This window comes from Corvus brachyrhynchos, unplaced genomic scaffold, assembly GCF_000691975.1.
Source record: "Corvus brachyrhynchos isolate BGI_N302 unplaced genomic scaffold, ASM69197v1 scaffold10, whole genome shotgun sequence".
NCBI classification, from domain to species: domain Eukaryota; kingdom Metazoa; phylum Chordata; class Aves; order Passeriformes; family Corvidae; genus Corvus; species Corvus brachyrhynchos.
The window spans coordinates 6963764-6978026 of record NW_008236180.1 but is presented as its reverse complement, the minus strand read 5'-3'; the positions used below and the strand labels follow the sequence as shown (position 1 = coordinate 6978026).

Genomic DNA, 14263 nt, shown 5'->3' with positions numbered 1-14263 from the left:
ATCTCTGCAAATGCTGAAGAACAATTACACGAATTTCAAGACAGCAATATGGCAATCCTCGGGTATCCTTATTATTATTACACTCATAAATAATCTCTTTTTGCAGCTAAGGTATTGTCACTTCCTCTATTATTTCCCATGGAGGTTTTTAGCACAAGAAGATTTTTGTGGTTTTTTAGTGGTATCCCCCAAAACACACAGAGGCTCCCTCCTGAGGAAGCAGTTATTACAATATCGTGGGGGGTTCTTGTTTCCAGCTCTCCATGACTCATGCAGGCAGCTGAGAACACAGTTAAAATATAAGTGCTGAAAAGAAACTGAGAAGAGGGAGTAGTTATTCCGCTTCTCTTTCTCTTGGAAGAACTAAAACATACATAAATTTAGGTCAGACAGGGTAAAAATATTCCATGCTGGTTTTCCTTCCAAGCTGTTTGGGCTTTGTGAGACATAAAAACAGGCCCAGGATATGGTTGAAATGAACAAGACTATTATTTACTTGTTTAATAAAAATCTCATGCATTGAAACAGAAATTCAGTTCATATTTTGTGGTAGTTATAAAATGATAGTTTTGTCACAGATCTGGTTATCCCTTTTGTGTAAAAAGTAATAAATTAAGAAAATAAGAGAAGAAAACAAGAAAAGAAAGTCAAATATTCTTGCTGATGAAAGGCAAATGTTAGAAAAACACTCATTAGAGGTTTCTGTCTCAAAAACATGTCCTGAATGAAAATCAAGAGCTGGAGACAAAGGAACTGTCCAGGATTGTTGGTTTAAAAAAATGTGAATTTAAAACTTGTGGCCAGTAAAATTAACAAAATTGGTCTGTACAAGGAGAGAGCCTCCTGTCTTACTTTAGTTTGGGGAATGGTTGTTACATTTTGTTCTTTTGCATAAGCCCTGACCAGCAGAACAGAAGTGTACTCATGTGCTCCCTGGACACTTCTCAAAATTATAGATACTCCATGTTTTCTTTTTTTTTTTCACCATTACATTATTACATTACATTGTTTTTAGCAACAATTGTCTAGTTTGTGTGGAAAGAATGTTTTATGAACTAAAAAATGAATACAAAGCTCAGTTGTTGCACTGAACTGCAAGGAGACTCACTCCAGTTAATAAAACCAGTACAACTCTGGTTAAATGCAGAGTCCATTCTCCACTAGATTCAGTGCACTATGAACCTTAGAAGACAAGATGAAAGAAACTCATCCATCTGTGCATTAAATTTGCTTTCTCTGTCACAGCCTCAGCATCATTCTAGGAATTTTGAAATTGCCATTGTTAATGTTAATTTATGCAAAGCAATTTCATTGATGCTAAAACGTGTTGCTGGAAGGCCCCAGGAAGGTACCTGCCACTCTGGACAGAGGTATTTATAGTGAACAAATGCAGTATGAGAATATATCAGATAAGCTTTAATATGGGGTAAAATGCAATACAAGGGAACTTTTACTTCACCAAAAATTTGAGAGCCAACGTCTTGATCAAAGTTGGTGACTTTTGGTGCCAACAAGTCATACAAATTTGCATGTGTGATTAGGGGCTTTTGAATCTTGCAGTTTAATAAGACAAATAATTACCTATATCCTTCCTCTGGGAAGAAAACACAGGCATCCTTAGTTTATTTGTGGAAGGATGGTTGTTTAGCTTGGTTGGTATTTTTATTATCAAGAAGAATCGTGTTTCCTTTGCACTTTGTAAGGAAAGAGCTCGTTCACTGTTGAGTTGGAGTCACAAGATCACACCTCTGCTGCTTAACAAATGCAGCCAGAAGGTGTTGAGTCCTCAGCACCAGCTGCTCACAGACCCACTTCTAACACTGCATTTCTTGCTAATGCAGACACAGCCAATAAATCACATTAACAAGAGGAATTGCAGTTACTTCCATAGTTCTCCCTGCTTGGCTGCTTGGTGACACAGGGAGTTAAAGGACAGACATTGCTGTTCTCCTGCCAAATTCTCATTTTGTTGTTGCCATGTGGGACATTGTCTCTCTGTTTTCCCATTTCTTACACAGGCCAAGGATTACAACTCAGTAGTTTGTTTTTCCTAGTTCCTATAATAGAAGGAGGAAACAACCTGGAATGGAGTCATTCCAAGAGCTGCAAAAGGGAGACAGCTTCATATATTTAATTTCCATGTTTATTCTTGCTCTGAAGATCCTGCCATTCCCATTAGGACTAGATTGTGGTCTTGGTTCAGGCAAATAGTGATAATCACTACAGTAAATTTGATAAGCAATTATTTCTCTTGGCCCTCAACCAGTGAAGAATTGAATTTTGGAAGGCATGCTGCAGTTTGGTTAGATCAGTTCTTTAAAACCCTTATCTGGGCCTTGAGAAAGTTCCATGCTAAGGATGGTGTTTAATGCAGGATTTAACAGGTGAGAAGTGCCCTCGCCCTTGGGGACTTGATAGCATCTGACTCTGCTCTGTGTTTAAGCACACATATATCTTTTCAAAGGCTGAGGGTTTGTGGTACCTTGCTTTGGAGGCCTGCTGAGTATTTAGTACAATTGAGTACAATTTAGCCTGTTGAGAAGTACCAGTAGACAGTGGATTAAATTAATTTTTAGAAAAAATGTTCCCCTTAAAGGACTTCCTACATGTGTCTCATATTTACAAACTGTTACACCCAGCAGAGCAAACCATCCCTAGGAAGTATTGACCCATTCATTCAGATGAAATGACCTCCCAAGAAGGGTTTCATTACAATTTACATACCTACCAAGTGTATAAATCACTGGGAGCTTTAAAACTGTTTTACAAGGAGCCACGTTGGATGCATAACCTTAGACAAAAGTTGAATTCGCTCACTGTGCCTGTTTTCTATCTACCTTTCCCTGTAGCTGTTCTGATTTATGTCAGATTTTTGTTGTGTAAGTATTCCTTCTCCCAAATCTCTGTCCTGTGCTGTAGAGCAGGCCTGGAGTGAGCACCAGAGACTGGTGACTGGTGTGTATTTGTTGCCAGTGGGTGTGAGGAAAGCGAGAGTGTGAAGCAGCAGGAGTGATAAAGGAGAAAACAAAACTAAACAAAAGGAGATGCTCTTGCATTTCACAGAGCACAAAGAGCGTTTTCCATCTGCAGCAGTGGCACTGAACAGTCACAGAGCACCAACAGAGAGCTGTGATGTGTTCGAGCAAAGAAGGAAATTCTGCATGGAATTACAAGGGCATGAAAGTGCATAGGACATGAGGATTTGATTAATTCTCGAATAGACAAGTTTGGGATAGATACAAAGTGAGAGATGATTGTATGTCTGGCAGACACAGACTCCCATAAACTGGAGAAACTCTGAACAGGTCAGTCCTGGGCCATGGATCCCAGAAAAAGTCGTGCATGGGTCCCTGCTGGCAAACATGATGCCCTTACACTGATGGCTTCCCTGGGTGTTCCATGTCCCTCCAAATGCAGCTGCTGTCAGCAATAACTGCAGTGGAAGGGATTTGAAGGTGCCTCTTGGAGACAGCCCAGGGTGTGTTTCAGTCTGCAGACTCCCTGAGGATGCTATAAAAAACATCCTTTCAACAGGTTTGCAGCAAGGCTACAGCTAATTAAACAACTGCAGGTGATGAAAGGCTGGTCCTGCAGTGCAGACAGCAGCTTTACTGCTCTGAGTGCATGGCAAGCCTGATCCAAAACGTTCCTGTGCTTGCTGGGCCTGGCTCCCTGTGTCCTGCAGCACAGCATCTCTCCAGGAGCCTGGGGGAAACTGCCCAGCCCTGGGGATTGGTAACGTGTGTGGCACAAACCCCTTGCAGCTGCAGAAGGAACAGAGTTGCTCCTGGCCCTCTGCAGAGGCAGTGCCCATTTGAATGAATTTTTATCTTATTTGAATGGATTTTTTGTGGATCTGGGGAGATGCTGCTCTGCTGCCTGAGCCAGCTCTCAGTGGGGCACAGGCTTGCAAACAGCAGCTTTCCCCTGTCCAAAGCAGACACTGTACAGGCTCAGGTAACTGAATTAACAGTGATCACACAGTAATCCTTCATCAGGCTCATTTTCTTATTGCTACTGAGCCCTTTCTTACCCAGGTAAAGCGTGTTGTGGGTTCCTTTATGCAAACCCTGACAAACCTATTTTGTTAATGAACTGCTAATGTCACACCGTGCGTTGTAAATCACAGCAAGTGGTGTTGGAACTTGACACAATGATCCAAAAGCATGAGAGGTTCCTGATTAATTTCTTTGCACCTTGGCTCACTTGGTGGTAATGCTGGTAGGTGATATGTCAGCTTTCCAAAGGAACATTTTCTGGAAGAAATCACAAATCTCAGGCATACAAAGCATATTTTTATCTAAGAGATTTAGCTGGAGTTGCCACTTCCCTGCTCTCTTTCCTTTGATAAGCATAATCTGTTTCCCCATTCATGTCAGGGAAACCTGGTTTTAAAATCCAAATACTTTGAAGGTAGGCTCAGCATGACAAAATGGAAATAAATTTCCCTGGCAAGCACAGCTCCCCCCCTACCACCCACAAGTTATGTTTTGTTTTTTTTTTTTTTAATTTCCTTCAATTAGAGAAAAATGTTAAATCATAATGTAACATATTAAAGAGCAGTGGAAATTATGGAACAAGGACAAATGGCAAACCTTTGAGTCTGAAGTAGAAATGGAAGCTCAGCCTCTGGAGACAACACAATAAACTTGCATTTTCATGCAGGGAAGTATAAAAACTTAATCAGGATTTATATCACCCAGCAAAAGGAAAAGTGATTGAGCCCAAGCATAGCCTTTACTGAGGGGAAGCTGAACCCAGAGCTGTTTCTGTATTTCCCTGCCATTTATCTTTGCATTTTCACCCTGCCTTCATGGATCTCCATGAGTCTGCAGCCTGCACAAATTTACTGTGCCAGATTTTTCCCCCAAGGTAACTCAGGGAATGACGTAGATGCCATGTGGATAAACCTGGCCCACTCTCCATCTGCTCTTTGTGAGGTTAAACTCTCAGAGAGATGAAATCCACGGCGGGAAACCATGAACATAAAGGGTTGCAATAAGAGAGAAGAATTCAAGCCATTTTTTCCTTACACTGTTGACCATACAAAACCTAAAAATTTGGGTAAGTAAATGCCTGAGTTTGCACCTCAAACCTGTAATTTTCCCTACTTTATTTCAGTTTTGCTGGTGTAACAAATATGATGGGTCAGAGCAACAATCTATGTCACATAAGCAGCTGTGCACCCAAAATCAGCTCCTGATTACATTCAATAATTACTACAGGTACCTTGCCTTTCTAAATAACTAAACTGTTAGGAACTAAGTTTTCTATTTTACAGAGGATTCTGCGTAAGTTTTTTCCAAACCAACCCAAAACAATACTGAAACATTCACAGCTTCAAATGCAAAGTCCTTCAAAAATTAAATAAATTTCAGGTTCTTAAAAGACTTTTTTCTCCTTTATAATTTTCATTTCTAATTTCTAACAGTCATTCAAAATTGCAAAAATCAAAATACTGTATGTATGGAAATGGAAACTTCAAACTGGAACATTCTGCTGCAGTTCTCTTTCAAAGAGAGTCAAGAAAGAGAGCATGTCTGCAGAAATGCAGGTGACAGAAAACATTTTTAGAACAAGGAAGAGCTCCATCACAGGAAACATCTAACTAGTGCAACAAAAAGCTCTTCAGTTTGAATTCTGCTTCTCTGGAACATAACAGAAGGATTCAAAGGCTCCCAGACACAAGAAGCTTATGCCTGTCCTGCATGTTCAGTCACTGTGGCCAGTTCTTTCTTTTTTAGGATGCTAAACTGAGAAAAATGGCATTGTCGCTGCTGCTAATGCTGTTTCACAATGCTCAGGATAATCCTTACTCTGAAACCAAGATCACCTTTCTGCCTTCCCTGCCCTGCAGGCTCCTCTCACGGGATGCCAAGGACCCTCAGCAAGGAGCACCTCGAGGGAAGTGCTGTGCCTTGGTCAACCTCCCAGGTGCTGGCTCAGTTTGGGGCTAGCCAGGAGGAGACAGGAACCCATTAAAAGCTGAGCTGCCTCAGTGTCATCCTCCCTCACATCCTTTTTAGAGGCAGTCCTGAATTCCAGGCAGCACTGAAAGTTACTGGTGGTAAAGGCACCTCTATCCCAAAAGGTCATTTTGATTCCATTCACTGTCTCTCCCCCTCTGCAGTGGACCAAAGGGAAAAAAGGCCATACTTCCTTTTTTTAGCTCGATATATGAGTTGCAAAGACAGATGCAATGACAGTAAAGGGGAAAACATGCAGAGCTGCATTACAAACCAATTCATCAGCAAACAGAGCACGCCTGCCTTACAAATTTGCCTGCAGCTCTTGTCTGCTGTGTTATTTTTAAACTGCCTGCAGGTTGCAGATTTTTCAGTGGTCCTTCTCCTACCAATGTACACACAGGATTTAGCAAGGCACAACTTTCATTGCCATGAATTTAAGTTACCAAAATTTCCAGACATTAAAATTCAGCATACTTCATCTTCCCACAAACTTCTTGCTGCATTCACAAGAGGACATGCCATGTCTCCTGCAGCCTGTCTGCGTGGCAAGGTCAGTGTAAGTCAGCCCTACATCCCTGATGTTCCCAGCTGCCCTTCCTCAGCCTGTGGAATGCATCCTGCAGTTGCTGTAATCAGCAGCCCAGGCATCCAGCTACAGACTCTGGCTCATCATGAAAAACCCGAGAAGATAAACCAAGCTTGCTGAGCCCAGTGCTCAATTTAACAATGCTGTTATCACCCAGACATGATCACTTCAGCACCAAAGCCAGCTGCTGTACAGATGAGGGCTGTGGGCAGCTCAGGGCACTCTCCATCACACATCCAGCACACAACTCACACAACTCCCAGCAAACCTGCCCCACTTCTGTTGGAGGCTGGCTGGGATGGAGGCAGGGTTTGACAAGTGCAAATGGGAGAGCTTCTGTGTGCAGAAAACCTTCACAATCCTTGCACAATTCCCACAGAGAGGGGACTTGCAGGAAGAGTGCTCTATTTATGGCACCACAATGTTTTAAAGAAGAAAGCGAGGGGGTGTTTTTCACCACAACTGCTACTGATGTAAACAGAAGCTGCAGATGCTCAGACTTTCTGAGGGGTCAGACCCTGGAGCCAAATGTAATGAATATTATGGTTTGTTTGCTTCTTCTTTGTTGCCTGGTTGATTCTGCAGCCCAGAGCTGCCCTGCAGAGCAGTGCCCGTCACTTTGGAACCTCTCCCCTCCTCTGACAGGGGATGTCTCAGACATTAACCCACTCACAGTGGACCACTGTCAGGAGCTCTAGAAACTACCCCAGCTAGCATTGTAAGAGCTTGCCCAGCATCATCAGCAGGGGCACAGCCACATTCATTTCCACCCCTTTGGCACACATGGAGCAGGTGACCAGTGTGATACATGAGGGGTTTGTTTTGGGGCTGGAGCTCCAGCATGGAAGACTTTGCCCTCAAAGGGGTACAGCAAGGAATTTAAAGTGGTTTTCCATAAACAGCCAAGAAGCTTCAGCCTGAGCAAAATCCTGTGGCCCCACAGGGCTGAGGATTTTCTGCTTGTGGGGCAGTGAGGGCCAAGCACAGGCTGGCCTTGCTGTGCTGGGGGTTAAACTGGTGCTCTCTGGACCCTGTTAAGAACTGTCCCTCATCCTTCCACATTACACAGCGAATTAAGCTGCTGCTTGCTTCCCCCTGCTGATTTGGAGAGTCATGATTTGGCTCTTGGCTGTTTATATTTTGCAGACATCCCCTGTGTAATTGCATGGCCTGGCCCCAGGCTGTCAGGCTCTGGGAGAAATAACCACATTATTCCACAGAACAGTTAGCATAATTAAAATATTGACTGCAGATTAAAAAAATGTGCTGAATGTTTCACAGAGTGGTTGGAAGGTTGGCAAGCCTTGGCAGCTTGTTGGCTGCAGGAACTGGCTGATATTTAGGAGTGCCTTCTCCTCCAGTATTCATTGCTGTATGTGGGAACTGCTTTTTGTGCTGTCAACTTCTGATCTCCCAAGCAGCCAACCCACAACCAGAAGAAAATTAACTGACTGGAAATGAGGTGCTCCAAGGGCTCTCTTGTGATTCTTATTGCCAATGAGACTATTTCCTTGTTATTTATGACTTCAGGACATCTGTCTTGCTGTGTCTCTATCTATTTTTGTGTCTGTCTCTCCCACTGCACAGTATAGAAACTGCATATGGTGAGAATGTACCAGGTGATAAATCCATTTGCTTAAGGACTGCTTGTACCATATGAGAAACATTAATAAAGTTAAAAAGCCCACAAAAACCTCCACTGGAACATTTGTTTTAGCTGTGATTCCTTCTTTGACATTGGATTTCTACCTGTGCTTCATCTTCAATCAAAGACCGAGGCACAAAATCCTTGCATTTCCACAACCAAGAGGGCAGAAAGAGAGGGAAGAAACCCAGTTGGCAAGGCTGATGGAAACCACAGAAGCACTCATTCCAACAGGGCACTCAGGGAAACCTCATTGTCCTTATGATATCTCCCCATTCTCTTTCTTAGGGGAATATCTGGGACCATAAGCATTGCTGGAGGCGCACTGGTATTTTGTATATCCCCTATCTGGCAAAAGCTTAAAATGACCTCATGCTGGCAGTGTTAAACAAAACACATGCGGCATGTCTAACCCACTTTGCTGACACCTACATCCTGAAGGAAACACAGCAGAGTCAGTAGCTTGCCAAGGTACTCCTTTAAATCAGCTTCTTGTTTAATCTTCACTTCCATGCTTGAGAAACTCCTGGCCTGGGAGGAGCAGTCTCACTAGCAAGGACCAGGGATGGCTGAGCTGAGCTTTCCCCACTCCACTGCAGCTCCCAGGGCTCTGATTCACAGGCTCATCTACAGCTCTTCTGAGATGAGCCAATTTTGTGAACATTTCTATTTCCACTCAAGAGGTGTCACAAGAAATGACCAAATGCTATGTCCTGAGGCTTCTATTACAGCTTTAAAGTGATCATAATAGCAAATTAATAGGAGATCTACTCTGCCATTTTCCATTCTCATTGCTACTGCTGTAATCAAGAGCAGCTCTAATTCTTCAAAGCTTATTTCTGTGGTACTGCTCATTTTTGAATACACTGCTAGGAAAGGAGCAGAGTATCTTGGCGCTCCAGCTGTGGTTTGTAGGCTACTGCCTCCCTTCTGAGCAAGGCTCATTGCTGTTTTCTGCTCTCAACTTAATACTGACCTCCAAACTGTAAATTATAAATATCACCTTGGGTAGGCACCACACTTTCAAAGGCAAAAAAAAATATTATTACTTTAAATCTCTTGTAAATTAAACCCCAGATAAACTCAGTGGAATGAGAAAAAAGGTGCTCTAAATTCAGGCAAAGAAAGAGAATTTCACTGGGCATGCATGGTGTGTGTGGGGAATTGTTACAGCTTTTCTCTGCTCTGATAATTCACATAGCCAAGTTTTTACTTTGTTTCCACTGAATGATTCATCTCAATTACCAGTATTTTCAAAATTAAATGGAAGAGGAGGAATGTGTTCATTCCCCTGCTGTGTTTAATAATCTTCCAAAAATTGTTTCCTGTTTACTTGGAAATCCCCACCTCCACGCTGTGATTTAGGCATTTTCACCCTGTTAACTTAAAAACAAAGCCTAGAAGATGCTGGATATGATCTTGCAGTCATAAAGCAATTTATGATAAATGTTGTTGTTCCAGAGAAAAATTACTTGGAAATGTATGTATGTTCATAGCTTTGCATTGCTGATTTAAATCATAACTGGTTGTTGGGAAAAAAAATTACAAATTGTTGCTCAGCTTTTGTTTCTGTAACAGATCTGATGGCAGCTTCTCCTTCAACAATTACTGTATTGGTGCTCTAATATAAATCTCAGTAAAGACATCAATAACCTCATTTAAGGGTCTGTCCCACTGTCCTCCATGGCACTGGCTGGCACACAGCTGTGAATACTCAGTGGGTGTTGTTTTATGCAACACTTGTCTATTAGCAAAACTTAGGGTGCATTTTCAAGGAAAATTATTAAAAATACCTCAATTGATTTTCCAGCTGAAGTATTAACTCTGAATTCCTGTGGCTTGGCTGGACAAAAGGGAAAGAATTTTCCTCTTAGCTTCGTCAAGGAATAAATTTTCACAATCGTTCTAAGGTTTTACTTAAGTAGCAAATATCAAACAAACTCTCCTTTTATATAAGATTTGCATTAGCTCCCAAAAGTCAGCATGTTCTGTGTTAGCTCATGTGAAGAGTTCATTTAAAAGGGAGTCATATCCTGTGACCCAGGAACAGAACTGGAAGCTGGGGATTCCGAAGGGATCTGAGCTCTCTCACACTTCCTCTCAGCTTTTCATAAAGGTCTGCCTTTTTCTAAATGAACATTACATTTATGTGATTAACTGGAGGCCACGTGAGCTGGATTTACAAATGTGTTAAACTTCCACTGCTCTTGTTAAAGCCGTGGGGAGCTCTCAGCTCCCCATGTTTCAGGAGGCTGTGACAGCTCCCTGCAGCCCTTGGGGGGACAGTGACACCATTTCCTTGGTGAGCACCTTTGCCTGCCCTTTGCAGGTCAATGTGGAAGGGTTTTGTCCTACAGTTTTTTCCTCTCTTCCCCTCAGATGAGATGGAGCAGTCCCCTGCAGTGCGTTCTGATTACTTGGTCTCAGGGATTCGAACTCCACCAGTGAGGAGGAACAGCAAACTGGCAACACTGGGCAGGATCTTCAAACCATGGAAGTGGCGGAAAAAGAAAAACGAGAAGCTAAAGCAGACATCTGCAGGTAGGCTGAGAGCAAGAGAGGGATGCTGCACAGCAAAGCTTACATGGGATGTGTTAAAGGTGACCTGACAGAGCCCAATTCAGAGATCCAACAGGTTAATAATGTTTGTGGCTAGGAGGGGCCCATATAGGCTGACTTCCTATATAACACAATATAGTACACTTAGAAGAAAAGGTCAAAATATGAGAGTGAATCACAAGCCTTGCCCCCAGACTGCTTTCCATGGGCTGTCCCTTGTCCACATAGGCTGTGTTTATGGCCTGAAGTATTGCCACCCCTTTTATTTGGGGTGAAGTTTATATAGGTCACAGTAACATTATGAAAAGTGACAGGAGGGAGCTGCAGCATGTGAAATGCCTTCCCTCAAGCAGCTGTCTCTGCAGGGAAGGAGCCCAGCACACAGCACAGCATGCTCTCCATGGTCTCCAGGGATGGCCCAGGAGATCAGTAAGGAGACAAACTGACTTGCATTTTCTTAAGATGGGATGTTGCAGTTCCCTCCACTTGCTCCTGTACCCTGTGGGAGTGTCCCAGTGAAGGGCACTGTCCCAGGCAGCTCCAGGGTGCCACATTAAACAGCAGGAAGGCTCCAATATCCCTGTGACTCTGCACTCAGTGTGATCTGACAGCACCGTCATAAACCTCAGCTTTACATGTGGTGATTTTAACAAAGGAAGAGGCACAAACAGGCTGACGAATCCATGCCCCCAAAACAGAATCCTTGCAGTCCTTTCCAAGCACACAGGGGCCCGAGACTAGAGGGAATTTCCATGTTGCATCCTTCTCATCACATCTCCTGCTCTGTTGGTAACTGGTGCTGTGCTGTGCCACTTCTTTGTGCAGTGCTGGAGAAGAAGATGACGGCACGGCAAGGGCGGGATGAACTCATTAAGAAAGGTCTTCTGGAGATGATGGAACAAGGTAAGTAAAAATGCTTCATTTTTTTTATCAGAAGCTCTTTCAGGACAGTAGGAAACACATATTTGCAAAAGCAGAAACCTAACAAGCAGATAAATAAAAAAGAGAACCTTCAATCCAAACAGGGAGAAAATCTCAGTGTTTGAATTAAGGCTTGTCTTCCTTCAAGCTCCTCCCTGCTGCAATCACTCCATGTAGTTTAGTGTCTGATGCTTTACCATCTCGAATGCAGCTCCATCTTCCCTTGGTTTACACGTGGTGCAGCCTGAACTGCCACATATGTTTTATGCAATTCCTCTAAACCCAGCTGAATCCTCCTGCCAAGAAATCCAGCTCAAGCTGGATAAATATAAACTTCAACATACAGTGCAGTCGAAGCTAACATGAACAACTTACGGATCCAAATCCCATCAAATGATCCTAATCTGATGTGTTCAGCTGTTTTCCAGTAAACCAAGTTTGTGATGTAAACACGTTACCAGTCCACCTACTTTTCATTCCCATGGAAAAGTGAAGCATTTTGTGGAGCCATTTTAAAGCTTTCCTGAGTACGAACCAGAAATAATGGAAGGAGAGGTGATGAAGTGTCAGAAACGCTCACAAAGGACGTGGTTTTTGTGCTCCAAAGCCCTGACAGATGCTCAAGGGAGACACAGATCTCGGTGACTGTTCTGTGAGATTAACTGAACTCCCAATGTTATGGACAACATCCCAATTGCCATTTCCACCTAAACAGAGATAAACCCCACAAATCCATCTTTACTTTGAAGACATTATAGCAGAAAGTACTGTCATGAAAGAGGACTGGCCTTTTGAGTTTGATTAATCTCACAGATAGAAGTTATGTTCTTTGAAAGTAGTAATTGAGTTTCTTTTGTATAAAACAAATGCCATGCCTATAAATAACCCCTGGGACAATACTCAGTGATGCTGTGCTGGAGTGAAACCAAGCAACTGAAGAATCAGAAAAAGAGCATTTTAAATAGGATTTTTTTTTTTTCCATGGCAGTAAAGCAATTTTAATTTATTTTCTTTGGCCTTTTGAGTTTGATTAATCTCACAGATAGAAGTTATGTTCTTTGAAAGTAGTAATTGAGTTTCTTTTGTATAAAACAAATGCCATGCCTATAAATAACCCCTGGGACAATACTCAGTGATGCTGTGCTGGAGTGAAACCAAGCAACTGAAGAATCAGAAAAAGAGCATTTTAAATAGGATTTTTTTTTTTCCATGGCAGTAAAGCAATTTTAATATTATTTTCTTGGATGTATTTTATGTTTCATGTTAAATAATCTATCAAACCATCAGCTTATTCTAAAATGGAAGTTCTTAGAAAGCTCATTTTTAGTTCCTGTCCATTGAAGTCTTTGTGTCTCTCATAATTCTAGATAATTAGTTGCCCTATTAACATATTAGCACTACTGGATATACACCGTCTCCACTAGGAGTGGGAAAGTTCCCTATTATCCATGAATTTGAAAACATGCATACGTACAGCTCTGCAAAAGAACAGTAAAATAAAACTTCTGTAGAGCACATTAAGAGGTAATAATGAAGAATCAATAAACCTCTTGCATGCATAAAGAACAGCTTGGGAGGAGAAGGTGATGCCAAGCAGCAAGAGCATTTTAACAAAATCAAAATAGTTTAATTAAATATATTCCAGTAAGGTGTGAGGACAAGCTGTGCTTTTAACCAGACAGCTGCAAACAGACTGCTTACCTGTCTGCAGGAAAGTTGCCTAGAGCTCCTATAAACATCACACAAATATCCAGTGACTCCCTGTGCCCAGAAGGGGAAGAATGGATCACAGTCAGCTGAAGGACATTGCAGCTGTCTGCAAGTTATTTTTCTTTATGGGGTGTTGTGAATCTCCAGGGTTATTTTATTATATTAGCAGAAGCAGCTTATTAACTGGAATAAAAAACTGACCCAAATAATTCTCAGTAAATGATTAGTGCCCTACTTGGACTGAGCTGAAGTGGCAGCAGTTTCAAGGCTAAGTCCTCGTTTACGCAGTAAGTTGCAATTGTCAAAGCAGCAATACTGTGCTAAAAGACTACGGTAAATCCTCAGATCCCTCTGTTCCATCAGGCTCTACTCCACTCCCAGGAGCTGATTCCTGCTCACTTTCATAAATGGCCCAACTGGCATGATGCTGCAGCCTGAGAAGCCTCGTGCAGTTGTAATAGGTGCCACTCAGACCCACAGCATAAAGTCTGTCAGCAGCGTTTGGAAGTGGCCCTGGCAGTGGCCCGTGTGGCTTTGAGCTCTCCACAGAGCTCGCGCAGGATCTGCAGCGCTCTGGGAGCAGCCCAGGGTGGAATTGCACCGTCCTTTGGTGGGTGATGAGTCACCCTGGCAGGTTATGTCACCCTTTCTCCTCACACAACCCCCAGCCTGGCTGCCCATTCACTGCATGGCCTGGGCCACGTCTGTGCCCTTCTCTCCTCTCCAGCTCTGCTCACACAGCCAGATGCCAACCTGCCCCTGGAAAACTCCCGAAATGCAGCTTCACTCCAGGGAAGCAGCTTAACTCTCTAACTCTCTGAGATGTTACAGGCTGCGGGATCTGGCATACAGTGGGGTTAATTCCCAGCAAAA

General features: G+C 42.8%; 1 protein-coding gene across 1 annotated transcript in view; it reads left to right on the top strand.

Annotated features, from left to right (window-relative positions):
- Positions 1–14263, top strand: part of PHACTR3 (phosphatase and actin regulator 3) — a 73430-nt gene that overhangs the window by 14167 nt on the left and 45000 nt on the right. Inside the window, exons 2-3 of the mRNA XM_008634844.2 lie at positions 10580–10741; positions 11585–11662. Coding sequence (XP_008633066.1) covers positions 10585–10741; positions 11585–11662 — 235 coding nt within the window. The 5' untranslated portion in view covers positions 10580–10584. The remainder of the gene's footprint in view (positions 1–10579; positions 10742–11584; positions 11663–14263) is intronic.